The sequence below is a fragment of the Urocampus carinirostris genome, chromosome 15 (genome assembly GCF_059441175.1).
Source record: "Urocampus carinirostris isolate Australia breed hairy pipefish chromosome 15, RoL_Ucar_1.0, whole genome shotgun sequence".
Classification (NCBI taxonomy): Eukaryota; Metazoa; Chordata; class Actinopteri; order Syngnathiformes; family Syngnathidae; genus Urocampus; species Urocampus carinirostris.
Window position 1 is genome coordinate 22,231,277 of NC_142363.1, and position 25,687 is coordinate 22,256,963.

The 25,687-nt window shown below is 39.8% G+C and overlaps 1 protein-coding gene across 1 annotated transcript; it reads left to right on the forward strand.

Annotated features, from left to right (window-relative positions):
• Positions 1–9,391: 9,391 nt before the first annotated feature.
• On the forward strand, positions 9,392–22,323 carry LOC148351841 (glutathione-specific gamma-glutamylcyclotransferase 1-like). Its single transcript, XM_088354686.1, has 4 exons — positions 9,392–9,523; positions 16,587–16,750; positions 16,836–16,871; positions 21,025–22,323. The coding sequence occupies exons 1-4, from the start codon at positions 9,517–9,519 to the stop codon at positions 21,427–21,429; spliced, it is 612 nt and encodes a 203-aa protein (XP_088210812.1). The 5' UTR covers positions 9,392–9,516; the 3' UTR covers positions 21,430–22,323.
• Positions 22,324–25,687: the final 3,364 nt, after the last annotated feature.

Sequence of the window (25,687 nt, forward strand, 5' to 3'; positions counted from 1 at the left end):
GTGATTATAATATGTTGGGTAGGCTACTATTGTTGGCTAAATGATAAAGCATAATAATGAAAAACAAAGATAAAAATTTAGAATTGACCTTTTTTTTACTCATCCAGCCCGGTTGAGAACAGAAACTGGATCGGACACCTGAGCAAAACTGAGTTTGACATCCCTGGTCTAGGGACCCACTGCCCAATATCAGCTGGAATAAACTCCAAACCCCCCACAATCCTATTATAGAGTGAGGAAAAGCAGTTCACAAAATGAATGAAATAACCATTAAATCACTATACATGGTGTTCCAAAATGGTCGACCCCATTCTTAATCCCTAGATCACAAAAACCACTTACAGGATCTCAGTGAAACTCAATACACTTTATCTTAAAAGTCATAGGTTGTATTGGTTAAATTTACAAAGAAAAGTCCAAATATTTGTTGGTTCTATGTCAAATGTCTCGTAAAAGTCCTTTGACTGTACATTAGCTGCAGTTTGTGAGGTTTACATCGCAATTGTTTCCTCAGAATCTACCAAACTGTTGTCGCATCTGATACCAATCCACCAACTCCCCACGGAGCAGTATTTGAGGGCAGCTTTCTAGAGAGAAGGGAGAGATGACCAGGCTGGTGAAGCAGATACGCATGTCCCCTTCACCCCTCTGGGATAAGCAGCCAGTGGCCGAATCATTTTTCAGGAAATAAGAAGAGTCAATCAAGTTTATTTGTATAGCCCTTCATCACAAGAAGTCTTGAAGGGCTGTGCAAACTATGGACTATTACACTAGCCCTTGATCTAAAACCGACACAAGGGCTAGGAAAAACTCAAAAACCTCAGCATAAGGAAATTAAGGAACTTTGAGAAGGGGCTACCTATGTAATCCCCCTTCCAGGATGACCAGGCTGAAACATATGTTGCAAGGGCATCAACAGAAATTACACAGATATCATCAACTTGACGTATAGGTCATCCATAAGCTATAGAATATAAGTGTGTTTTAAGAATAGATTTTAACAGTTCCACTGAGGTTGCAGATTGATATCAGTGGGCAGAGCATTCCACAGCACCGGGGCCCGAATGCTCTCGAAACTGTGGATCTCTTCTTGGCTCTAGGGATCACTAGTAGACCATCATTTTTCAAGCGACGGCTCCATGCAGGACCTAAATCCAAAAGATATGAAGTTGAAAGTCCATGCATTATTTCATATAATACCAACAGAACCTTAATATCACATCTCAAGCCTACAGGGAGCCAATACAGGTCAGTTAAAATCTGGGTTATGTTTTCAAAGTTTCTTGTTTTAGGGTTTGGGTCTCGCTGGAGATTTTTGTACCAGCTGCAGTCTCTTGATGCTAGACTTTGGGAGACCGGAGAATAGTAGATTACATTAATCAAGACTGGAGCTAAAAAACGCATGAATTATAATCTCAGCATCAGACAGGCAAAGGGTGAATTTGCAATGTTGCTAAGATAGAAAGAAGCTGTTCTCATAATTTTCTCTCGTGCCAATTGTGCCACCTACATTTTTGACCGAGTCACTGTGAGTGATATTGCACATGTCAATGTTCAGAGCAGCGTTTGAGAACAAGAGGAACTTCCTTTTCTAAGGGCTGAAGACAAGGCGAAATCCTGGTTTTTGAGAAGCTCGAAGACTTTCTTGAATTGTCACTAACTGTGCTTTTTCTCTGCCCAAGAGACAAACGGACCCTTGCGCCCCTAAGCAAAGGCTCCACTGACCATGAAAAGCCAACCTCCAACTGGAGAATATCCACAGTTTTTTTGGACCTCTTCTCCCATTTCCACAGATAATTTTGGTAGTTAATAAAACCTTTTTTGTTCATCCGGTAAAAATGTCTCTTGGTGTTGTGTTTTCCAAGTGTAAAACCTACCCAGGTAGCCACAAACTATTGTATGGCTATAAACATTTACTGCAGCCACAGTTGCGACACATGTAATAGCATCATTCTCATAAAATTGCACAATTTAGGAATATAGCCACATTTTACTCACCAAAAATCTTTTTTATTGATGCACAAACTTCATCCTGCTTCCTTTTCTGAAAAAAAAAATTAATTTGTCATACAGATTTCCTGTTTTTTTTTTTCCGTCAAAAAGCTCTTTTCTATCGCCATCAAAGCTAATTGTGAAATTCTAGCCTGGTTTGTCATATCTCTGGCTTAAGCATTTATTTGATTTAGGACTGAAAATATCCTTTCGACAAACAGGGACATGGGGATACTGTATTTTTCTCTACCTTTTCGTTGTGATACTTGTTTTACAGCGACCTAGCCGATCATAGTCTGAAACCGTTGAGATTTCCCAAGGCCTGCTGATAGCCCCTGACTCGCTCACTTGAAATCTCATTGGCTAAAACAACAGCATTATTAAACACTGATATCATGCCTCGGGGCCTTCAGAAGTCTTTGTGAAGGCCTTTAGGTTGATTTCTGAACCTGGCAACAGGTAACGGCTGAAATGCCTATGGCTAAATGCTTGAATATGATAAGCACACAATTGGATGCAATGCAACCAAGCAAAGAAAGGAAGCTGACAGACGATTTAGAATTATTTAATAAGAATAGATGGACAAAATTGATCACATGATTTAGTTAACTTTAAGCCAGCAGAGAAGGACTTGCAGGCCCTGACAACCCCAAACTGGCGGAATCCGCATTTGATCTTCAAACATTCTTCTGAAGACGAAAGGCTCCACTGTTTCTGCTGATTTTGATGGCCTTCCTGACTATTTAAGTTTGCATAAGCTGCCATTTTCTTAAGAATTATTGGTGCCAAGTCTTAATTTGTTTTGTAGCTGGTGCTTTTTATGCCAAATTTTTAAAGAAGGCATGCTGTACCGCTTCGGTGACTGAGTCAGAGCATATTACTACAAGCAAAATGCCTTTCGTTTTGAAGTAAACAGCATACTTAATCTGAAAATATAGAAAAGACAAACATAAAACTTTATTTATAAAAAAACTTTGAAACGTTTCTGCAGATGTTGTGAAAATGTGAGATCATTCAAACGACAATGTTATAGGCCTACGAAATGGGGTCACTTATTGTGGCACACCCTGTATAATACCCGCCTAAATTTAAACGGCAGTGTCATCACCAACCACTCGAGGTCGCTGGATTTTACATGATTTTTGGGTAAGGTGGGGGGTGTTGAATATGTTCTTTTCAAAAAACAACTTCTGACTCATTCTGACGACAATGAGATACGGTAAAAAATCTCTGATTTGGTGAAGGCTGATAAATGGCCGGTCTGCTGCACCTAAAGCAGCCATACCAGTAAGGAGATTAATAGCCAGTTCTGTTTAACGCACCCTTGCATCTTTAAAGAACATCAAGGATTCATTCAGAATAGAATAGAATAGAATAGAATAGAATAGAATGGAATAGAATAGAATAGAAAGATATGACAGGCTACTCTAGGGTATGTATAATTGTTTTTATTGTCATAGATAACAAAGTTTTGAACAATTCCAATGAGATTAGACATAACACTCCATGATAAACACGTAATAAAGACAAAATAAGATAAAAGAATGTCAGGATCAATAGGTGGGTGGGTGATTGGGTCCCTTAACCACTAAGGTCGTTGGGGCACCATTTCCTATGTTGTGTTTTGGGTAAGTACAGGCTGGTTGCGCCCATCCCTCGCCAGGCCGACAAATGTTTGCACCCGGTCGGCTAACATATTTACAAGGTAGTGCCTGCAGACTGGCCTAAGTTGTAGTGGTAGTGTAATGTAAAATAGTGCATCGGTACAATAGTGGAATGAAAACATTGAGCAGCATCAAAATTCCTCAAATAAATAATAATAATAATAATAATAATTTCCTTTCAATGCATAAGATTTGGTACAATACCCATTTTTCCATACAACTGGCAATCTATATATTTTTACATGTAATAAACTATGTTTAAATATCTATTGATTCATTCATTAATTTCTTCAACAATCAAATGTTAAAATATTGATCTCAAGGTTCTACAATTTGTTCAAATATTAACATAAGTATAAGTATTCTTCTACATAATGAATCCCTCTTTAGAGTAAGCAAATGTTATATTCTCATACCTGTAAATGTATACGCTTTCCCCGTATTTTAGATTTGTTTTGATCATTTCGAATCGGAGCTTCTATGTTCAATAAGGATAGTAAATTTACTGCACGTAGGGAAAGATGGTGGAAAAATTATTTGTGTTGTTTATTTGGTAAATCAAAAAAAAGACTCGTTTATTATTGAGTGTCTTAGGCAAGTACAGCCTGGTGGCGCCCATCCCTCTCCAGGCCATTTTTGGGGGTAAGTTTCCTTCCCTTACATGAAACAGGCAGCACTAGTTTCCATGGTTAGCAGCAGCAGGAGAAGCCTCCTGATCTGACTCAGATACAGCACCTTCAACATCTAATCGCCGTTGTTTTTCCCATGTAAAGCGTCTTCGGGGATGAGAATCCATTTCATGACATATTAGAAGGCTTAAAGGCTCTTTGTCCAATAAATACTTTTCATGTATTTTTATATATTTGTATCTATATTAATTTTGTATGAAAAATAATAGTTAATAAATAACTAGATAGATAAAGAGATGAAATGGTTCCTTCAAAAATAAAAAATAATGATTAGAATAACATTACTGACATCTAAAACAACGCGTTGCTCTGATAGTGGCACAGTAGTTGAGTGGTTTGTGCATCTAGGGCCCAGTTCTGAAGTCATGGGTTCAAATCCAGCTACCAGCCTTCCTGTACGGAGTTTGCATGTTCTCCCCATTCATGTAAAGTTAATCGGTCCTAGGTGAGAATGAGCGAGCGGGTTGTCTGTCTCTGTGTGCCCTGTGACTGCCTGGCAACCAGTTCAGGATGTCCCCTGCCCACTGCCCGAAGACAGCTGGGATGGGCTCCAGCACCCCCGCAACCCTAATGAGGATAAGCAGTGGAGATAATGGATGGATGGATGAAGCCAACTACCAAATAGTTTTGCAAGCCACTGTTCATATCGCTGCATCTTATAATTCAATGAGTACGACAAGTGGTTACCTAATTCCAGTAGTTTTTGAAATAGGACTGATCGACTAATCAAACTACCGCCTGACAAGCGTAGGTTATTTACATGACTAACTTGCTAGCTGGTTTGTGGACTAGCATGATATTTAGTATGAAATCAATGTGTTAAAAACAGTGTCCCTGAAGATAAATTCTAAAAGCTTTAACGCTGAGTTAGAAAAAACTTAAAAGAAGTTTTAACCTTTCTTGACAAATAAGCGAGTGAAAATGGACTTTGACCTTTGGCAATGTCTTACTCACTTTCTAAGTAGCTAGCTTTAGCCAAACAAAAATGAATTAACTAATGTGTTGGAGTACAGCTGGGGAAGGCACCAGTTACACAGTATCTATGAATCAGATTAAACAGATTGATACTTGTTGATGAGGACAACAAGCACTACATCTTCTGTGGTATAGCACGCCATCTTATTATAATCCGCATTTTCGATGAAAACTACGAAAACTGGAAAAGAAAATATAGAGGTCATGTTTGTATGGACAATGTTTATTGTTCCTTGGGAGACCTGCCTCATTGAGCTTATAAATGACCTATATTTTATGTTGACAATGTCTGTGTAATGTTTGTTAATGTTACATCCATTGCATTCTTGGTCTTCCTTTATAGTTGTATTTTTTTTCTATTTTTATTATTCTATTTTCATTTTTATTGTTCGTTAATGCATCATCCATTTGGGCCTGGTGTCACGGGGCGTGGTGGCGAGGAAGGGAAGACCGGACCAGAACAGAGGCAGGAGGCATGAAGGGAGAACTCAAATGCGTTGACGATCCATAGGTTTTATTTAATAAAATAAAAGTCGCCCAATACTCCGAGGCAAAACAGAACAGAGTTCCTCCGGCACGAACTCAACAGGACAAGGCATAACAGACTAAAACAGGACAAGGCATAACAGACCGGGATTGTGAATAATGAGTAGTAATGAACCCGCAACCGCAGAGCCCACCATGCAGCCTTAAATACAGACCCACCATTAGTGGAACTGCTTTCAGCTGTTGCCCAGGGGGCGGGGCAGACTGGTCACCAAGGCGACCGTGACAGAGCCCCCCTCTTAAGGGACAGCTCCCGAGGTCCCAAAAAAGAAAAAATTACAACCTCACGCCCCGGAATGGTTCGACGCTCACGATTGGGGCAACCCCGCTCCCTCCTCCGAACACGCAGGAACGGGGAGAGGCAGGCGCCATCTGCGTCGGGCGGATCGGAATCGGCGCTCGGCAGGGGGGGGTCCGGCGGGCAAGCTGGACAGGGGATAACAAACAGGCAGAACCGACGAGAACAGGACAGGCAAAATCAGAGCAGAATCAGAACAGGTAAACAGGACAGGCAAAATCAGAACAGGTAGACAGGACAGGCAAAATCAGAACAGGTAAACAGGACAGGCCTCTACAGAAGAGTCGCACTCAGGTCAGGCCTCTGCAGAAGAGTCGCACTCAGGGGGTTCAGATGCAGAAGAGTCGCACTCAGGGGGTTCAGATGCAGAAGAGTCGCACTCAGGGGGGGTTCAGATGCAGAAGAGTCGCACTCAGGGGGGGGTTCAGATGCAGAAGAGTCAGACTCAGGGGGGGATCAGATGCAGAAGAGTCAGACTCAGGGGGGGATCAGATGCAGAAGAGTCAGACTCAGGGGGGGATCAGATGCAGAACAGACAAGACAGGACAGGAAAGACTGAACAAAATCAGTACAGGGAGACTCAAGGCAGGCATGGGAGTCGAACAGGCAGGCATGGGAGTCGAACAGGCAGGCATGGGAGTCGAACAGGCAGGCATGGGAGTCGAACTGGCAGGCATGGGAGTCGAACAGGCAGGCATGGGAGTCGAACAGGCAGGCATGGGAGTCGAACAGGCAGGCTTGGGAGTCGAACAGGCAGGCTTGGGAGTCGAACAGGCAGGCTTGGGAGTCGAACAGGCAGGCTTGGGAGTCGGAGTCGGCCCGACGGGCAGCGGAGTCGGAGTTGGCCCGACGGGCAGCGGAGTCGGAGTCGGACTTGCACGCAGGGGAGAGGGAATAGCAGGCAATCGGCACGGGAGTCGGGCAGGCAGGCGTCAATTCTTCCTGGGACCCCATTCGAGGCACAGCAAGGGCCACGACGGGCGGGGCCGTGGTTCGAACGGGCAGGGAAGGCCAACTCAGTAGGCGCCTGCCAAACTGCGCACTCCAGCTCTCCCCAAGTCGCGCTGGGATCGTTCGCTGAGTTCAATTGTTGGCGGGTTCATTGTCACGAATTGGCGTGGTGGCGTGGAAGGTGACCGGACCAGAACGGAGGCAGGAGGCATGAAGGGAGAACTCAAATGCGTTGACGATCCATAGGTTTTATTTAATAAAATAAAAGTCGCCCAATACTCCGAGGCAAAACAGAACAATACAGAGTTCCTCCGGCACGAACTCAACAGGACAAGGCATAACAGACTAAAACAGGACAAGGCATAACAGACCGGGATTGTGAATAATGAGTAGTAATGAACCCGCAACCGCAGAGCCCACCATGCAGCCTTAAATACAGACCCACCATTAGTGGAACTGCTTTCAGCTGTTGCCCAGGGGGCGGGGCAGACTGGTCACCAAGGCGACCGTGACACCTGGTCATCCTGGAAGGGGGATTACCTCAGGTACGGTCCCTTATCAAGGTTTCTTCATTTTCCTCACGCGAAGGTTTTTGAGTTTTCCTTGCCCTCATGTAGGTTTTAGATCAGGGGACGGTGTAATAAGTCTGTAGTTTGCAATAGTTGGTGGTCTGCGCGGCCCCTCGAAACTCCTTCTAATTAAGGGCTGTACAAATAAACATGACTTGACTTGGTTGTTTTTGTATTGGTGTCATCTGCTGGACACTAACAATAACAGCAGGTTTGGTGAGTTGTTTCTACATTGTCTAAGAACCACTTTGGATTTAAAAATTGCGCTCTTAAATGCTACAAGGGACTATGAATCAAAATCTGAAAAGTCTCCTTATTCATTCTGAAATAGGATTTTCATTTTTTGGCAGTCCTAGAACAACAATAAAATCTAAATGACGGTTTCAGTCTATATAGGGAGCCAGGAGGCAAAATGGATAACGATGCCTGCAAGCGTAGATTCATCCTTTGCAGGAGCGTGCCCCGTCAAAGTTGATTTGGCACTAAAACTACTGTTTTTGATTATCGGGAATGTGCGATGACGCTTTGGCCCACGTCCAAGCCCTGTCGGCGGACACCATCAAATCCTGACAAAGCTTTGTGGCCATTAACTTGTCAGTAATTTCTGGATAATGCAGTTGAAGATATCATCATTTGCTCATTTCAGTTTCTGCTTTGTTGAGTTGGCAGAAACTGTTATCAAAATTGATTTAATAGAACGAGTAATTAAATAAGCCCTTGCCGCTAAAATTAGCACTGATTTCTTTGCAAATATCCTCTTTTAATAAAACCAAATGAATAAATTGTGTGTATTGATTGATGTCCAAAGACAGCAAATTCAACTTCGAGGTGTGCACTGACCTCAAAGCATGCATTTCAGTTGCCTTGGGATTAACTTTTGAGCATAATTAATTCTAAATAAGCTAAATATAATCTTAACGATACATCAATGAAGTACACTAAAATGGACGTGCAATGCATTTCTTCAATAAAATTCAACCCAGTAAAATATCAAAAACAATCTTACACTTTATTTCTTTGCTAGTACATGAAGGGCGGCAGTAGCTCAGGAGGTAGAGTGCTTGTCGATGTCAAAGTGTCCTTGGGCAAGACACTGAATCCCTAATGTCCCCGATTAGCAGTTATTTGCTTTGCATGGCTGACGCTGCTATCGGTGTGTGAGTGTGTGTGAATGAGTAAGTGTGAAGCACATTGTAAAGCGCTTTGGGAGGTCTCCAGTGACTTAAAAAGCGCTATATAAATGCAGAACATTTACATTTACACCTAAACATACTTAAAATCACCTCAAAACAAAATAAATAGAAGAAACATGTATACTTACTTTTAAATGATTATTTGCTTATCTAGAGTGTTACACAATTGTAAGGTTAAACATTTGTGCTGCTTTTTATTGCTTAGAGGAATTGCTATCATAATTAGGGGCAGCGACTGGCTGAGGTTGATTCAATTTACGAGAAACAAACTACAGTATCTTGACCTCCAAATAGCACAACAACACCAAGTCATAACGATACGAAATTGAGGGCTTTTCCTTTCACTTGCTTAAAAGTTTTGCTTTGAGTCTGGAAGGCGAGCAGCATCACTAATTTTCCTCGTGGGCATGAGTGTCCCAAGTCCCGCCCTCGCTGCACTCTCATTGGTCGGCGTCCTTTGGTTGTGACGTTACGTAAACAACAAATACATGTGCACTCCGACAACGAAGACAGTATTTTGCATCTCCTCTTTGTGCCTTTTGACTTCAAGTTTAGTTTTTATTATGACTCTTTAAAAAAAAGGAACTTTTTGTTACTATTTTTTAATCTTAAAGTGTTTAATTTTGGGAGATAGCTGCAATGAAACCTCAAGACATCTGGCAGTGCAAAGGCAGCCTGTCCCTTGGTGTAAATGAGCGAGTTAGGTGTCTGTCTTTGGTGCCCTGCGACAGGCTGGCAACCAGTTCAGGGTGTCCCGTGCCCACTGCTCTAAGTTAGCTGGGATGGCCTCCAGCACCCCCGCGACCCTAATGTGGATAGGTTGTGCAGATAATGAATGAATAAAAATAAATGCTTGTCGAAATGCTCTCTGGTATTGTACAGGTGGCCAGGCTAAATTTGGAGGCAGGCTCTTTCCATAAAATGGGGATCACTGGCTTCAATTATTTGATAATAAATGTTTTACTATAAATCCATGACCTACATTTCTTTTGGAATCCATTAGTGCAATCTCTAGCTGTGAATTGTTGCACGCAAATGTAGAGTACGAGATGAGAAAATGATACAAAATGGTGCCAAGAAGATTTGTCACAGAGGTAATAAATCATGAATAGGTTTATTACCGCAGTCAAAATTTGCAGCAGTGATTATTTGTTTTTATGTAACTTTTTTATATCATTATACTTTATCATTTAAAATCACAATTGGATATAACAGATACAATAATGCAGGTGATCATAATGCTGTGGCCGCTATGTAGGTTATGCTCTTTAAAACAGAATTAAGCCGTAATATTATGATTATTTTATGTATTGTTATTGTTGTGTGTCACGGTTGCCCATTGCCCTCACTTGGCCATGCCCGTTTGGCGCCAGCTGTGGTTCATTGCTTGATTGGCTTCCCTCCTATTTAACTCAGTGCTCTCATTCACACTTTGTCAGTCCGTCAAAGAACCTGTGCACCCACCAGACGTGTATTTTAACTCTGTCCGGTATCAATCCTTTCTGTCCCGTCCTGTCCACTATCGGTCCCACCTGTCTCATCCTGTCCGATATCTTGCGCGAGTCCCGTGTATCTGGTATCGATCCCGTCCTTCTCGTCCTGTATGGTATCTTGCTCCAGTATCCGGATTCAATCCCGTCTAACTCGCCCTGTCCGATATCGTGCTCTAGTCTTCAGTATCCGGTCTGTCCCATCCTGTCCGGTATCGATCCCGTCCATCCGGTATCTGCTCGTGTATCTGGTATCGATTTTGTCTGTCCCGCCCTGGGATATAGATTTGGCACCAATATTGAAATTTTAGTGTCACTAATTCAAAAGTTTACAGTATTTGGGGGATACATCTTAAAAACACACTCCAAATCGATACTAAGTACAGACTTTGCCATACATACGACATTCAATTCCACTCCAAAATTATAACAAATAATTAAGGGGCAATTTTTTGACAGTTATGATACTCAACATTTGATTTTTTACGGATACCAGATCACAATCCCACCCTGCACAAATCTTAACATAATAATTTGTTTTAAATTGCTTCAATCCATTTTTTATGTAATATGTATTTACTGCAGAACAGACGCTAGAATGTAGCTGATACCGATATCCACCACTGTGATAGTCCCAATACCTTAAAATAGGGCTAGTAAAAGAAAGTTGGTATCAATACAGAGCTGCTATCAAAATGCAAGTGAGTCATTCAATTATTTTCCATTTTTTTGGCGGAAGATAGAGAATAGGGAATTAAACAATACAAGAAAACACACTGCAATACATACTACAAAAGAAAAATCCTTCCGCCCGATGTGTTATCAACTTTGGACTATTCACCGGTAGTAATATCTGATAGTAATTCCCACTCCATTCCACCACACACTAATTAATCATGGTATGAGAGAAAACCATAATCATTTGGTTTTTATTGATTTTTTTAACTAATTTATATTTACGGATTGTAAAACTGTCTACTACAGGGTTAGCTGATACTGGTATAGAAAACTGATTCCTGATACCTTAAAGTGACATTGTGTATTTCTTAATGCCTCTTAGTTTAAAAGGAAAGAAAACATATATAATTATATGTAAAAGTGAATTTCCCTTCGGGGATGAATAAAGTATCTATCTATCTATCTATCTATCTATCTATGTATTGTTAAACATTAATGCCTCTTGTCATGGTTGACGTGTGGTGCCAGCTGCGGCTCGTTGACAGATTGGCTTCCCTTCTTTTTAAGCCCAGTGCTCTCACTCTCCCTTTGTCAGTCCGGCAACGAACCTCCGCACCCACAAGACGTGGGTTTAGACTATGTCCGGTTTCCTGCTTGGTTTTCCTGTCCGGTATTGTTCCCGTCTATTTTGTCCTGTTTAATATGTATCTCCAATTTCGTTCCCGTCTAGTCTGCTGCACCTAAAGCAGCCATACCAGTAAGGAGATTAATAGCCAGTTCTGTTTAATGCATCCTTGCATCTTTAAAGAACATCAAGGATTCATTCAGAATAGAATAGAATAGAATAGAATAGAATAGAATAGAATAGAATAGAATAGAATCGAATAGAATAGCGGTGTAGCTAATGAGATGAGAATAGAATAGAATAGAATAGAATAGAATAGAATAGAATAGATTAGATTAGAATAGAATAGAATAGAATGGAATGAATAGAAAGATATGACAGGCTACTCTAGGGTATGTATAATTGTTTTTATTGTCATAGATAACAAAGTTTTGAACAATTCCAATGAGATTAGACATAACACTCCATGATAAACACGTAATAAAGACAAAATAAGATAAAAGAATGTCAGGATCAATAGGTGGGTGGGTGATTGGGTCCCTTAACCACTAAGGTCGTTGGGGCACCATTTCCTATGTTGTGTTTTGGGTAAGTACAGGCTGGTTGCGCCCATTCCTCGCCAGGCCGACAAATGTTTGCACCCGGTCGGCTAACATATTTACAAGGTAGTGCCTGCAGACTGGCCTAAGTTGTAGTGGTAGTGTAATGTAAAATAGTGCATCAGTACAATAGTGGAATGAAAACATTGAGCAGCAGCAAAATTCCTCAAATAAATCAATGCATAAGATTTGATACAATACCCATTTTTCCATACAACTGACAATCTATATATTTTACATGTAATAAACTATGTTTAATTATCCATTGATTCATTCATTAATTTCTTCAACAATCAAATGTTAAAATATTGATCTCAAGCTTCTACAATTTGTTCAAATATTAACATAAGTATAAGTATTCTTCTACATAATGAATCCCTCTTTAGAGTAAGCGAATGTTATATTCTCATACCTGTAAATATATACGCTTTCCCCGTATTTTAGATTTGTTTTGATCATTTCGAAATCGGAGCTTCTATGTTCAATAAGGATAGTAAATTTACTGCACGTAGGGAAAGATGGTGGAAAAATTATTTGTGTTGTTTATTTGGTAAATCAAAAAAAAAAGACTCGTTTACACAAATTATCTTTGTTTTTATTTTACAAAGTCTGTCTTGATGTAAGTTAATAATAGGTGCCACAATGTGGTTCTAAAGTTTCACAGTTCACATAGATCCCATAACCACCAGGGTTGTCAGGGCTCCCTTTATTATTGAGTGTCTTAGGCAAGTACAGCCTGGTGGTGCCCATCCCTCTCCAGGCCATTTTTGGGGGTAAAGTTCCTCCCTTACATGAAACAGACAGCACTAGTTTCCATGGTTAGCAGCAGCAGGAGAAGCCTTCTGATCTGACTCAGATACAGCACCTTCAACATCTAATCGCCGTTGTATTTCCCATGACATTTTCATGACATATTAGAAGGCTTAAAGGCTCTTTGTCCAATAAATACTTTTCATGTATTTTTATATATTTGTATCTATATTAATTTTGTATGAAAAATAATAGTTAATAAATAACTAGATAGATAAAAAGATGAAATGGTTCCTTCAAAAATAAAAAATAATGATTAGAATAACATTACTGACATCTAAAATAACGCGTTGCTCTGATAGTGGCACAGTAGTTGAGTGGTTTGTGCATCTAGGGCCCAGTTCTGAAGTCATGGGTTCAAATCCAGCTACCAGCCTTCCTGTACGGAGTTTGCATGTTCTCCCCATTCATGTAAAGTTAATCGGTCCTAGGTGAGAATGAGCGAGCGGGTTGTCTGTCTCTGTGTGCCCTGTGACTGCCTGGCAACCAGTTCAGGATGTCCCCTGCCCACTGCCTGAAGACAGCTGGGTTGGGCTCCAGCACCCCCGCAACCCTAATGAGGATAAGCAGTGGAGATAATGGATGGATGGATGAAGCCAACCACCAAATAGTTTCGCAAGCCACTGTTCATATCGCTGCATCTTATAATTCAATGAGTACGACAAGTGGTTACCTAATTCCAGTAATTTTTGAAATAGGACTGATCGACTAATCAAACTACCGCCTGACAAGCGTAGGTTATTTACATCACTAACTTGCTAGCTGGTTTGTGGACTGGCATGATATTTAGTATGAAATCAATGTGTTAAAAACAGTGTCCCTGAAGGTAAATGCTAAAAGCTTTAACGCTGAGTTAGAAAAAACTTAAAAGAAGTTTTAACCTTTCTTGACAAATAAGCGAGTGAAAATGGACTTTGACCTTTGGCAATGTCTTACTCACTTTCTAAGTAGCTAGCTTTAGCCAAACAAAAATGAATTAACTAATGTGTTGGAGTACAGCTGGGGAAGGCACCAGTTACACAGTATCAGCACTTTGAATCAGATTAAACAGATTGATACTTGTTGACGAGGATAACAAGCACTACATCTTCTGTGGTATAGCACGCCAGCTTATTATAATCTGCATTTTAGATGAAAACTACGAAAACTGGAAAAGAAAATATAGAGGTCATGTTTGTATGGACAATGTTTATTGTTCCTTAGGAGACCTGCCTCATTGAGCTTATAAATGACCTATATTTTATGTTGACAATGTCTGTGTAATGTTTGTTAATGTTACATCCATTGCATTCTTGGTCTTCCTTTATAGTTGTATTTTTTTTCTATTTTTATTATTCTATTTTCATTTTTATTGATCGTTAATGCATCATCCATTTGGGCCTGGTCATCCTGGAAGGGGGATTACCTCAGGTACGGTCCCTTATCAAGGTTTCTTCATTTTCCTCACGCGAAGGTTTTTGAGTTTTCCTTGCCCTCATGTAGGTTTTAGATCAGGGGACGGTGTAATAAGTCTGTAGTTTGCAATAGTTGGTGGTCTGCACGGCCCCTCGAAACTCCTAATTAAGGGCTGTACAAATAAACATGACTTGACCTGGTTGTTTTTGCATTGGTGTCATCTGCTGGACACTAACAATAACAGCAGGTTTGATGAGTTGTTTCTACATTGTCTAAGAACCACTTTGGATTTAAAAATTGCGCTCTTAAATGCTACAAGGGACTATGAATCAAAATCTGAAAAGTCTCCTTATTCATTCTGAAATAGGATTTTCATTTTTTGGCAGTCCTAGAACAACAATAAAATCTAAATGACGGTTTCAGTCTATATAGGGAGCCAGGAGGCAAAATGGATAACGATGCCCGCAAGCATAGAATCATCCTTTGCAGGAGCGTGCCCCGTCAAAGTTGATATGGCACTAAAACTACTGTTTTTGATTATCGGGAATGTGCGATGACGCTTTGGCCCACGTCCAAGCCCTGTCGGCGGACACCATCAAATCCTGACAAAGATTTGTGGCCATTAACTTGTCAGTAATTTCTGGATAATGCAGTTGAATATATCGTCATTTGCTCATTTCAGTTTCTGCTTTGTTGAGTTGGCAGAAACTGTTATCAAAATTGATTTAATAGAACGAGTAATTAAATAATAATAATAATAATATTATTATTATTATAATAATAATTTCCTTGTATTGTCATTCTGTGTAACAATGTACACAGAACGAAATGTCGATTGCACCTGACCCGTTGTAGCGAGCCGATGCAGCCGCAGCCAACAGAGAGCGCCGCCGACCACTTTTTAAGTCTTAGGAATGACTCGGCCGGGGCGCGAACCACCGACCTCCCAGTCTCAAAGCGGGCGCCTTACCATCTAGGCTACTGAGCTATAAGCCCTTGCTGCTAAAATTAGCACTGATTTCTATGCAAATATCCTCTTTTAATAAAACCAAATGAATAAATTGTGTGTATTGATTGATGTCCAAAGACAGCAAATTCAACTTCGAGGTGTGCACGGATGCAAACACAACCTCAAAGCAAGCATTTCAGTTGCCTTGGGATTAACTTTTGAGCATAATTAATTCTAAATAAGCTAAATATAATCTTAACGATACATCAATGAAGTACACTAAAATGTACGTGCAATGCATTTCTTCAATAAAATTCAACCCAGTAAAATATCAAAAACAATCTTACACTTTATTTCTTTGCTAGTACATGAAGGGCGGCAGTAGCTCAGGAGGTAGAGTGCTTGTCGATGTCAAAGTGTCCTTGGGCAAGACACTGAATCCCTAATGTCCCCGATTAGCAGTTATTTGCTTTGCATGGCTGCCGCTGCTATCGGTGTGTGAGTGTGTGTGAATGAGTAAGTGTGAAGCACATTGTAAAGCGCTTTGGGAGGTCTCCAGTGACTTAAAAAGCGCTATATAAATGCAGAACATTTACATTTATATTTACACCTAAACATACTTAAAATCACCTCAAAACAAAATAAATAGAAGAAACATGTATACTTACTTTTAAATGATTATTTGCTTATCTAGAGTGTTACACAATTGTAAGGTTAAACATTTGTGCTGTTTATTATTGCTTAGAGGAATTGCTATCATAATTAAGGGCAGCGACTGGCTGAGGTTGATTCCATTTACGAGAAACAAACTACAGTATCTTGACCTCCAAATAGCACAACAACACCAAGTCATAACGATACGAAATTGAGGGCTTTTCCTTTCACTTGCTTAAAAGTTTTGCTTTGAGTCTGGAAGGCGAGCAGCATCACTAATTTTCCTCGTGGGCATGAGTGTCCCAAGTCCCGCCCTCGCTGCACTCTCATTGGTCGGCGTCCTTTGGTTGTGACGTTGCGTAAACAACAAATACATGTGCACTCCGACAACGAAGACAGTATTTTGCATCTCCTCTTTGTGCCTTTTGACTTCAAGTTTAATTTTTATTATGACTCTTTAAAAATTTAATCTTAAAGTGTTTAATTTTGGGAGATAGCTGCAATGAAACCTCAAGACATCTGGCAGTGCAAAGGCAGCCTTTGGGTTTTTGGTTATGGCTCTTTGGTGTGGAAACCTGATTTTGTCTTCCAGAATAGCAAAATAGGCTTCATTAAAGGCTACAAACGACGTTTCTGGCACGGGGATGATTTTTATCGAGGAGACAAGGAGAATGTAAAACTTTCACACTTTTTTTGGTGAATGATTTCACGTGTACTAACCTCTGGTTTGCACTCTTATCTCCTCTTTATCTCCACAGCCTGCAAGAGTGGTGACACTAGTGCAAGACCCCGAGGTAAGAGACTTTACTCTTTATGTATTTATACAAGACACTTGATATCTAACTATATATACAGTGTTTACTATGAATAGAATGCAGCATGACATGCCACATTCCCACTTTGCTTTCCTCACATGCTTGTCAGACAACTGCAAGAACATGAAAACGTCAGCTTAAATCTGGAACCTCTGAGGGCCACACAACTTTCCCCTGCAGTTTGTACAGGAAGAAATTGTGTGACAATTGCAGGACTGCCTAAATGTAAAAAAATATATTATTTTCCAGAAAGAAACAAATTACCTTTTTGGATTCTTTACAGATAAAAGTCGGAAAATAAATAATGATATGTATGGAAAAGCAATACATGGGTTCCTCACAGAGTCCAACTAACGTAAACTTTTTGTTGTGCCGTGCACATTATTATCAGGTCCTAGATCAGCTTAGTTGTCACAGCACTGGATCACCAATGGTACAGAAAACTTGCGAAAAGGCAGTGATTTTATGTCATCACCTCACTATTTCTAGTCACGGCGCCAAAGACCCATGTTAATTTCGTTGCACGTTTCACGTGTTACACTGATGATAAATTATATTCTAGTCCAAACAGTGTAAGTGACAAATGTATATCTATTTCCCTGGTAGTTCAGAGTTATGCAGAGAGCGCTGCAACTCAGGTTCAGACACCGTCACACCCCAAAACGCACACCTGGACTTTGAATTATTTATAAGTAAAAAAAATGCAGCAATACATAAGGGCAGTACGGCACAGTTCTGAGGTCATGAGATCGAACCTACCTTTGTGGAGTTTGCATGTTCTCCCCGTGCTTGCATGGGTTTCCTCCGTGCACTTTGGTTTCCTCCCACATTCCAAAAATATGCATGTCAGGTTAATTGGCCGGTCCAAATTGTCCCTTGGTGTAAATGAGCGAGTTAGGTGTCTGTCTTTGGTGCCCTGCGACAGGCTGGCAACCAGCTCAGGGTGTCCCGTGCCCACTGCTCTAAGTTAGCTGGGATGGCCTCCAGCACCCCCGCGACCCTAATGTGGATAGGTTGTGCAGATAATGAATGAATAAAAATAAATGCTTGTCGAAATGCTCTCTGGTATTGTACAGGTGGCCAGGCTAAATTTGGAGGCAGGCTCTTTCCATAAAATGGGGATCACTGGCTTCAATTATTTGATAATAAATGTTTTACTATAAATCCATGACCTACATTTCTTTTGGAATCCATTAGTGCAATCTCTAGCTGTGAATTGTTGCACGCAAATGTAGAGTACGAGATGAGAAAATGATACAAAATGGTGCCAAGAAGATTTGTCACAGAGGTAATAAATCATGAATAGGTTTATTACCGCAGTCAAAATTTGCAGCAGTGATTATTTGTTTTTATGTAACTTTTTTATATCATTATACTTTATCATTTAAAATCACAATTGGATATAACAGATACAATAATGCAGGTGATCATAATGTTGTGGCCGCTATGTAGGTTATGCTCTTTAAAACAGAATTTAGCCGTAATATTATGATTATTTTATGTATTGTTATTGTTGTGTGTCATGGTTGCTCATTGCCCTCACTTGGCCACGCCCGTTTTCATTGCTTGATTGGCTGTGATTCATTGCTTGATTGGCTTCTCTCCTATTTACCTCAGTGCTCTCATTCACACCTTGTCAGTCCATCAAAGAACCTGTGCACCCGCCAGACGTGTATTTTAACTCTGTCCGGTATCGATCCTTTCTGTCCCGTCCTGTCCACTATCGGTCCCACCTGTCTCATCCTGTCCGATATCTTGCGCCAGTCCCGTGTATCTGGTATCGATCCCGTCCTTCTCGTCCTGTATGGTATCTTGCTCCAGTATCCGGATTCAATCCCGTCTAACTCGCCCTGTCCGATATCGTGCTCTAGTCTTCAGTATCCGGTCTGTCCCATCCTGTCCGGTATCGATCCTGTCCGTCCGGTATCTGCTCATGTATCTGGTATCGATTCTGTCTGTCCCGCCCTGGGATATAGATTTGGCACCAATATTGAAATTTTAGTGTCACTAATTCAAAAGTTTACAGTATTTGGGGGGATACATCTTAAAAACACACTCCAAATCGATACCAAGTACAGACTTTGCCATACATACGACATTCAATTCCACTCCAAAATTATAACAAATAATTAAGGGGCAATTTTTTGACAGTTATGATACTCAACATTTGATTTTTTACGGATACCAGATCACAATCCCACCCTGCACAAATCTTAACATAATAATTTGTTTTAAATTGCTTCAATACATTTTTTATGTAATATGTATTTACTGCAGAACAGACGCTAGAATGTAGCTGATACCGATATCCACCACTGTGATAGTCCCAATACCTTAAAATAGGGCTAGTAAAAGAAAGTTGGTATCAATACAGAGCTGCTATCAAAATGCAAGTGAGTCATTCAATTATTTTCCATTTTTTTGGCGGAAGATAGAGAATAGGGAATTAAACAATACAAGAAAACACACTGCAATACATACTACAAAAGAAAAATCCTTCCGCCCGATGTGTTATCAACTTTGGACTATTCACCGGTAGTAATATCTGATAGTAATTCCCACTCCATTCCACCACACACTAATTAATCATGGTATGAGAGAAAACCATAATCATTTGGTTTTTATTGATTTTTTTAACTAATTTATATTTACGGATTGTAAAACTGTCTACTACAGGGTTAGCTGATACTGGTATAGAAAACTGATTCCTGATACCTTAAAGTGACATTGTGTATTTCTTAATGCCTCTTAGTTTAAAAGGAAAGAAAACATATATAATTATATGTATTGTTAAACATTAATGCCTCTTGTCATGGTTGACGTGTGGTGCCAGCTGCGGCTCGTTGACAGATTGGCTTCCCTTCTTTTTAAGCCCAGTGCTCTCACTCTCCCTTTGTCAGTCCGGCAACGAACCTCCGCACCCACAAGACGTGGGTTTAGACTATGTCCGGTTTCCTGCTTGGTTTTCCTGTCCGGTATTGTTCCCGTCTAGTTTGTCCTGTTTAATTTCAATATCCAGTTTTGATATAAATCCTGTCTGTCCTGTCCTGTCCAGTATCGACCCCATCTGTCCGATATCTGCTCATGCAATTGGTATCTATCTCATTGGCCTCTGGCTTCCTGTCATTCCACGCCAGACTGCTGCCTTACGTCTTCCGCCCAACGATTGCGGAATCACTGGTGTTTGGGTTTACATGCATGACTGGCCAATTTCCGTAAAATGAAAGCTTGTGTGAGAAACGTCACGCTTTTGGGTTCTCCTCCTATTCTGGTTCTTGACAGCTACTATGTGGATCAAAGCACTCTTTCGGTCCGTTAGAGGACGTAAACCTTTTGAGGACTAAAGATGACTACGTAAGTCCAATTGAAATAATGAAGACTTAAAAAAAATAATCAGAAAAATAAACTTTAAAAGAAAAAAATAGAAAAATATTACCCAATATGAGCTAGCAGAACATTAACATTTTAAAGAGAAACAAAGTTTATTTTCCAAGTTTCTCTTCATTTTCTCTTTATTTCCTAACTGCAAATTTTCCAGTTTACAGAGTGAGATTGTGTATCATTTAGTGCCTCCTAGTGGTAAAAAAATAATAAATTAAACAATTGGCAAAACGACATGAATCATGAGATAAAAGTGCAGTTATTTAAATACTTGAAGGTCAAGAAATCTGTATTTATATTACATAACCTGAGCCTCACCTAAAAGGGAGCTGACATGATTGTCCACCATCTCGCAACTATGGGTACCCGAAAAACTAAAAACCTTGCAACTTTGAGTGTCTGTACTTTAAATTCTTCTTAGACTGCAGAATCCTGACAGCCTAATGGAAAAAGGTGTCCTTGAGCCTGCTGATTCTGGCTCTGAGACTCATTATTTGTTTTAAATGAATTAAGCTTTTTTTTTACCACTATAAGGCGCTAAATAATACACAATATCCCTTTGAAATCTGCCTTTTTTTAAAAACTTACGTAAGAAAATAAAAATTAGATCATGTAGTCATCAGCTACAATAAATCCATCATCCCCAGGATCATAATTGCACCCTTTGTTTATTTTTAATAACTAGAGTCAACAATGACATATGGTGACTTGTAATGTTAATAATGAATTGTCCCTGATTTTCTCCTTGCAGGCATGGACATGGGGTGTGGCCTACGAAGTGTCTGATGCTCAGAAGAAAGAGGCCATCTCTTACCTCGACACAAGAGAAAGAGTCTTAGGCGGATACGTGTCGGATATCGTCGAATTCGTCCCCCGGGAGAAAGACGAGGTATCGGTCCTCGCTCTTGTCTACATCGCCACGCCTGCCAGCCCTGGCTACCTTGGCCCCGCCTCCCACAAGGAGATCGCCGGCCAGATCGCCGCTTGCCGGGGCAAAACGGGTCCAAACTCAGAATATTTGCTGCGATTGGCCGACTTTATGCGAGTTTGCTGCCCTGACGTAGAGGACGAGCACCTCTTCTCCATTGAAGCCGCCGTTTTGAACATTTACCACAATTGTGGGACACAAAACGCACTCCTGGCGGTGTCTGTCTGAGAGACAACAAGCACTTTATTTTTTGAGGGCAAATCCTGGCATATGTAGAAATAAATGTAGAAATACTAAAATACCTCAAAAATATGTGCCATAAATATAAATGAACACATAACTAAATCAGATAATTCATACTTGGCTGAGTTTGTTGGGGCCGTGAAACACTTGCATCAATCAAAGTGTTGATGCTGATAGAAGATTGGATTAGGCCGATTGGATTGGTTGGTGGTAGGGATCTGCTGTACCCAATTTGGTCACCAGAGGGCGTTAGCGACCTCATGAAAAAGTACAACTGTGTTTCCCGATAATTTGTTTAGCCGTTTTGGGGCCTATAAGTCACATACTAACACACACACACACATCGGGATTTATAATGTAGTTTAGATTGATTAGATTAGATAGATTTTGTCTTTTATTAATTCGTGTTTTTATTTTGTCGAGAAGTCTGGTCGCAACAAAATTGTATTCACATTAGGTGGCGGGTCCCTCTGGCCGAGCTTTTCACCTATTGTTTGACAAAATACACAACAATATACATGTCAAAATACACTATATATATTTTTTATAAACAAATTGCATTTACATCATGTGTTTAGGTATTATATGATTTATGTGTGTGTTCATTAATTTATATGGCCTATATTTTTCCGCATTTATTTATTTATGCATTTATTTCTACTAATGTCTGGGTTAGTCTAGCTCATTTGCTTCCAGCCTGATTTTAAAAGAAAGACTGCTATCATAGCTAATAACAAATGCATAAACTGAATGTAGCAAATAAGCACCTATAATTTTATATTTTCCTTTCATGTTTTTGTTCAAATTCTTTTTATATTTTCTGTTACTTGTACACACTCAACTTGATTTTATGAATAAAGACGCTTTGAATATAAAGAAGTGGAGAATGTGTTACTGTGCCATGAAAAAGTATTTGCCTCTCCTGAATTCTGTGTTTTTTTTTGAACATGTATCACTTACAAAGGTTTCAGATCATCAAAACGATTACGATGGCACACAGAAATAACCCTAATAAATACAAAACGCAGTTTTAAGATGTTAATCCTATTTATTAAGGCACAAAAAATCTGGCCCTGTGTGTAAAAGTAATTGGCATTCATGGGGGAGTTCCTTGGTGAAAACCACTGCTGTCACAAAATAACACAAAGAGTCCTCTCACATTTTCCAAAAAGCATCTTGATTATCCTCAAGACTTTTAGAAAAACATTTCTGTGGAGTGATGAGTCAAAGATTGAACTTTTTGGAAGGTGTGCAACCCAATACATCCGGTGTAAAAATGGCACAGCTTCTAAAAAAAATTACATAATGCCAACAGTGAAGCATGGTGACAGTATCTGGGGATTCTCTTTGCCTTAGGACCAGCTCAATTTCCTATGGTTAATGGAATAATGAATTTTGGTGTTTACCAGAAGATCCTGAGGAAGACCGTTCGGTCATTAGTTTGTACACTCAAACTTAAGCGGTCTTGGAACATGTAGCAGGACAAAAATTGTAGACATTAAAGCAAGTCCTACTCTCAAATCAAAATGAAGGTTCTTGAGTGGCCACATCAAAGTCTGGATTTAAATCCAATTGAAATGCTGTGGTGTGACCTTAAACTGGTGGTTTATTTTAGAAAATCTTCCATTATAGCAGATTTGAGCAAAGTGTGCAAAGAAGAATGGGAGAAAATTCTTCCACAGTGTTGTGAAAGACTCATTACCAATTATCGTTTTATTTCTGTTTGTGCTGCCAAATGGGGAAGCAACTTGCTCTTAGTTCAGGGGGCAATTGCTTTTTTGAATATGTCCGGATAGGTTTGGATTTTTTGTGCCTTAATGAATGGAACGAACATTTTAAAACTGCATTTTGTAATTCCATGGGTTGTCTTCTGCGTGATATTGTAATTGGTTTGATGAGCTGACATTTTTGTAATTGATAAATATGCAAAAACTCATAAATCAGGAAGGGGGGAAAACTTTGTCAAGATACTGTATATGCTGGTCGCTCACGTGGCTCAGGAATGTACAGCTGCAGCCTTCTAGGAAATGCTGACTATTTATCTGGACTGCAGAGTTGGACCGGGTAGGCAAACAGAGCTCCAATTCAGACTCTGCTTTTGGGATTTTGGACTGCGTATCACTCGGATATGTCGATGGGAGGGGACAATTTTTTTTTAAAAAAATCAGTTCATGGAAATAAAGTTTTTTTTACCTAAACTGACTTTTTTTTCCCATAATCTCAAATGCACAATGTCATCATTGCGCTTTTGCAGGAAAATGGTGTTGAATCTAGGGCTCTGGGGATTTGCATCATGCTTTGTGATCCGCATTCTGATTGGCTAAACAGTCTTCCTGCTTATTATTATTTGACGGTACAGTAATTATTTGTATTTGTGCATAATCGAGTATTTAATTGTACCATAATTGTAAAAATGTGAAAATTTCTACCTCACAGATTTCACAGGTTCATTTTAAAACCCAACCCATGTAATAAACAACGGATCATTGCATACCAAAAATTATAGTTGCTCCTAAGAATATGTTTTCTACATTGCCAATTTCTCAACTTTATTAACAGTCTTCTGAATTAACGTTTCTCTTCATCCAACCTAATATTAATGTGAATTTTGTAAACCACACTGCGCAAACTGTTTGAAACTCTCTGGGGGTTTCATAGAGAAAATTAAAGAATGCAAAGGGCACATATATAATAGAATAATAGAATAGAAGAGAAGAGAAGAGGAGAGGAGAGGAGAGGAGAGGAGAGGAGAGAAGAGAAGAGAAGAGAAGAGAAGAGAAGAGAAGAGAAGAGAAGAGAAGAGAAGAGAAGAGAAGAGAAGAGAAGAGAAGAGAAGAGAAGAGAAGAGAACGACCTTATAGAAGGTAAGTTCATATCAGGGGTTTCCAAACAATGGCCATATTCGGCCTGTAGAGAACATCATGCACAATATACTAAAAAATGTATTATAAAATGAGTTATATCCACCGCCAAATCTTTTTTGAAATTTGTAGTTCAATCCGTCTATTTGGATCTGATTAACAGAACGGAACAAAATATCACAACACAAAACAAAACTGATTTTGGTCTACACAGAAGATGAAAATAGAGAAAACATTCAAAAAAATATAGTAAAAAACACCATAAATTTTTCCTGAAATATTATTTATTTTGAAAATAAAAATATTATTCATATGATTTAATTATTGTAAATAGTTAACGAGCATCCTTGAATCATTTCTCTCATTCACCAAAAACAAGTACAGTGGAACCTCGGTTCTCGACCATAATCCGTTCCAGAACCCTGTTCGAAAACCAATTTGTTCGATCACCGAAATCATTTTTCCCATTAAAAATAATGTAAATAGTTTTAATCCGTTCCAACACCCTGAATGTTTACCTTGAATGTTTAACGTAAACATAAAGCTAACCCAGGCTGATCGTACGTTCACGTTATCGTAATCTTCAGTACGAAAGATTACGCTAACATGAACATGTAAAAATAAAAAAATCAGGTCATTTACAAGTCATTTAGCACCCGGGTCTCCACAACAAATGGTGAGCGGTTCATTGGAAAGGGGGCTGCGTCCCAACACCCTGAATGTTTTGAATGTGTAACGTAAACATGAAGCTAACGCAGGCTAATCGTACATTCGCGTTATCGTAATCTTCCGTTTGAAAGATTACGCTAACATGAACGTGTAAAAATAAAAGAAAGGATAAAGAAAAGAATTAAGCATAGGATTTCTTACCTTTGTGGTGGTCAGCAGAAGGCGCAGGTGGACGGTGGTGCTATTTCTTTCTTGAATGCAATAGTTGTACGCACTACTTTTCTTTTTACACTTGTAGCAACCTTGGTGTTTGCACTGACTTTCGGAGGCATAATTAGGGGCTAAAACACTTCGTACACCTATATTAAAAGCGAAAGCAAAACGAAGCACGTCCGCACGCGATAACAGTTGGTCACGAAAAGAGCGATCTACACCCGTACGCCGCTCAGCATCGCACCCTAAAGTACGCGCTCACGCATTACCGGGGTTCGAACTCCGATTTTTTTGACCAAACAGCGAAGCATGAATTTCTGGAAATATTTGGTCGGACTCCGATTTGTTCGAACTGAGAGGCGTTCGAAAACCGAGGTTCCACTGTACTAAAATGCACAAGGATTATTGCAAACTACCGAGACTTCAACTGACCAAATTGTACCTTTTTCCTTCTAACATTTTCACCCAGCTTTTCCAACTACCCATGCAGCAAGATGGCG